The sequence below is a fragment of the Setaria viridis genome, chromosome 6 (genome assembly GCF_005286985.2).
Source record: "Setaria viridis chromosome 6, Setaria_viridis_v4.0, whole genome shotgun sequence".
NCBI classification, from domain to species: Eukaryota; Viridiplantae; Streptophyta; class Magnoliopsida; order Poales; family Poaceae; genus Setaria; species Setaria viridis.
In genome coordinates, this window is record NC_048268.2 from 9,744,330 (window position 1) to 9,747,428 (window position 3,099).

The window sequence follows — 3,099 nt, forward strand, 5'->3', positions numbered from 1 at the left end:
GGTCCGCCTTTGGGGGGTTGATATTGTCTTATTCTTTTACATTATATATTACTTTTACCGGACACTTTTCCACAGCTCCAACTCTAAAAATTTCCAGAGCTAGAGAGAACGAACTATTTTTGCTGCCATGTAGCCCATAATGGCCATTATGAATTAATTCCTCTGTCCCAAAAAAAGTCACTAAATCATTCAAAATTTGTGTTATTACCAAACTTGTAATAATTATAGATTCAAACAGCAATTGGAAGTGTGGAACCCTGTCATTTAATATTCCATCCGTGGCACGCATGGCCTTAGATAAAAACCTTAGCTGAGGAAGGGTTGCATCACAACTCGTATACTTTTTAACCGAGTCACACCAACAATGAGAGGTGTCTTGGTAAATTATCTGGATCATTAGTCTGTTTTTGACAACTCGTGTTTTTTTTGGGATGGCGGAGGAAGATATGTAACGGCGTGGTTATGGACCAGATGTTTTGATTTCTCTAGACATTCTAAGTTTTTTTACCCTCTATGAATAGTTGAAGAGTCATTTACAAATTTCCATTATTACAAAACACAGATGCTTAGTTAATTTGGGTGCTTTGTATATGTTATGGATCGGAATTTGATTGGATAACCGGAAGAAGTTGGGTAGTCGCAATCAGTATCGTATTAATATATGTGCTTTTAGTATTTTTTGCTTGATTATAATGTCCGGTAAACTAGGCTTTTACAGCTACTCGCCTAGTCTAAATCTAAGACCTCCTCCAACAGTTACCACACTTGCTTTTAGCTCGTCCATGTCATAAAAATGATAGCAAAGAGATCTTCTCCAATAGTTTGTCTCAGTAGCACATTGCTTAAAGTATCTTGAGTCATACATCATCTCTCACGTGCATAAAGTTGTGGGGTCCACTTTTTTCAATGAGTTATCTTTTGAAGAAGAGATAGTACACACTTTCTCTCCTTGCCTTTTCTCTGTTTAGTGTAAGCAAAATGATGAGGTGATGTGGTATTGTTGGAGCAGGCCTAACAACCTTATCTCCCTAACTGATGCAAGAATATTGTTATTATCTCTGACTACTTAACTAGATTCAAAGGAAACATCACTAAGATAAGATGGTTCATGCATATATCTCTAAGCCACGTTGATGCTGAGCGATGTTTCTTGCCGTGCTGGTTGTGAACAATTTGTGGTGAAACCATATGAACTTATACTCTAATAGCATATGCTATATGTTTGCAAAGCTCTAATAATCCAGTCATTATTAATTCTTAAACTTGGTATTCTATGACTGCAGATATCGATGAGTGCAAGAATCGTACTATGTACCCTTGCTTCGGAGACTGCAACAATACAGACGGCAGTTTCACATGTACTTGTCCTGCTGGTACCACAGGGAATGCGTCTATTCCGAACCAATGCCACAGAGATCCTTTTCCCATGGGAGCACGGCTGGGTGTCGGTACGCGCACGTGCCTAGTTTATTAAATATAAGTTGCAGCAATAAAATTTGATCCATAAAACAGTGTATCAGTTCCTGAAGCATACTCTCCAGGAATTGTCCAGGATTTCTGAACTTCTAATGCATTGCTTTTTTTTTTCAAATACCACGTCTCCAGGTATTGTGGCAGGTCTTTTGCTTTTCCTCATTGCTTTTCTTGCAACAAAAGACAGGGCTACTTTGAGCAGCACGGAGGCCAGATGCTCAAGAGCATTCTGAAATCAGACGGCAACACCTCCTTCACCATCTACGACAGAGGAGACCTCGTCAAGGCCACGCGAAACTTCCACAAGAACAACAGCATCGGGGAAGGAGCACATGGGACCGTCTACAAGGCGATCCTTTGCGGCGGCGACGACACCACGCCGGCGGCCACTGTCGCGGTGAAGCGATGCAAGCAGATCGACCCGAGCAGGACGGAGGAGTTCGTACGGGAGCTGGTCATACTCTGCCGCGTCAATCACCCCAACATCGTCAGGCTTGTCGGCTGCTGCCTGCATTTTCAGGCTCCCATGCTCGTGTACGAGTTCGTGCAGAACGGGACCCTGGATAAACTTCTTCACGGGTGGCCGAAGCGCCGGGTGATGCTGGCGACCCGCCTGCGGATCGCCGCCGAGACCGCGGAGGCCCTCGCGCACCTACACTCGCCGCCGCACACAACGCTTCACGGCGACGTGAAGCCGGAGAACATCCTCCTCGACGACGGCTGGGTTGCCAAGGTGTCCGACTTCGGCTGCTCAACCATCGACGACAACATCCAGGTCGTGCCCAAGGGCACGCTTGCATACCTTGACCCGGAGTTTCTGCAGGACTTCCAGCTCGCGGCCAAGCCCGACGTCTACAGCTTTGGGGTAGTGCTGATGGAGCTGCTGACCCGTAAGAAGCCACGGGCAAAAGAACAGAAGAACCTGGCGATAATGTTTCAGGAATGCATGGGGAATGGGACACTTGTTGATCTCCTGGACGCTGACATTGTCAAAGAAGGCTCCAGTACCATGGGGGTGATCCATCAAGCTTCGGAGCTTGCGAGCCGATGCACAGCTGTTCCGGGTAAGGAAAGGCCTGCCTTGGGAGAGGTCGCGGAGGAGCTCCGGCGGCTGTCAGACATAATGCCGGAAGACTCAGAGGCGCTACACGCTCTCGAGGGTCACGGGTATATCAGTACTGCTGGTGAGACCGAAACGACGGGGTTTTATGGCATTGGAAGAGCTGCTCTAAGCACAGAACTCGCCAGATGATCAGAGTTGGAGTGTTTGCTACAGCCTACCTTAATTGTGTTGTGCCGCGCACACTGGCGTACTCTTCTTATATGACTGTCTGTTGCACATTTCTAGTTTGTGCCATGCTATGAGCACAACATGCATGATAGCCGGCACGTGTATTTTAGCTAGTTATAATTTTCTAAATACATATAAAATCCTGATTGTGTATTTAAAAAAAATCACATCATTCCAGCTTTCTTATATGGGACTCTGTAATTTGGAATTTCGTTTAGAATTTGGTTTCATTTTTAGACGTTGAGAAAGAAAATTTGTGGCAAAATAAAATTGGTACAGATCATTTCGAGAACTTTTCCATATATATGGTTCCCATGAATAACCAAACAAATATT

The 3,099-nt window shown here is 45.0% G+C and overlaps 1 protein-coding gene across 1 annotated transcript; it reads left to right on the forward strand.

Annotated features, from left to right (window-relative positions):
* The first annotated feature begins 1,414 nt into the window (after positions 1-1,414).
* LOC117861735 (wall-associated receptor kinase-like 22) lies at positions 1,415-2,725 on the forward strand. Its single transcript, XM_072294722.1, has one exon. It carries the CDS (start codon positions 1,688-1,690, stop codon positions 2,723-2,725), a length of 1,038 nt encoding a protein of 345 aa, XP_072150823.1. The 5' UTR covers positions 1,415-1,687.
* Positions 2,726-3,099: the final 374 nt, after the last annotated feature.

Coding starts and splice junctions, on each gene's coding strand:
- LOC117861735 (XM_072294722.1), top strand. CDS start 1,688: ATGCTCAAGAGCATTCTGAAATCAGACGGCAACACCTCCTTCACCATC.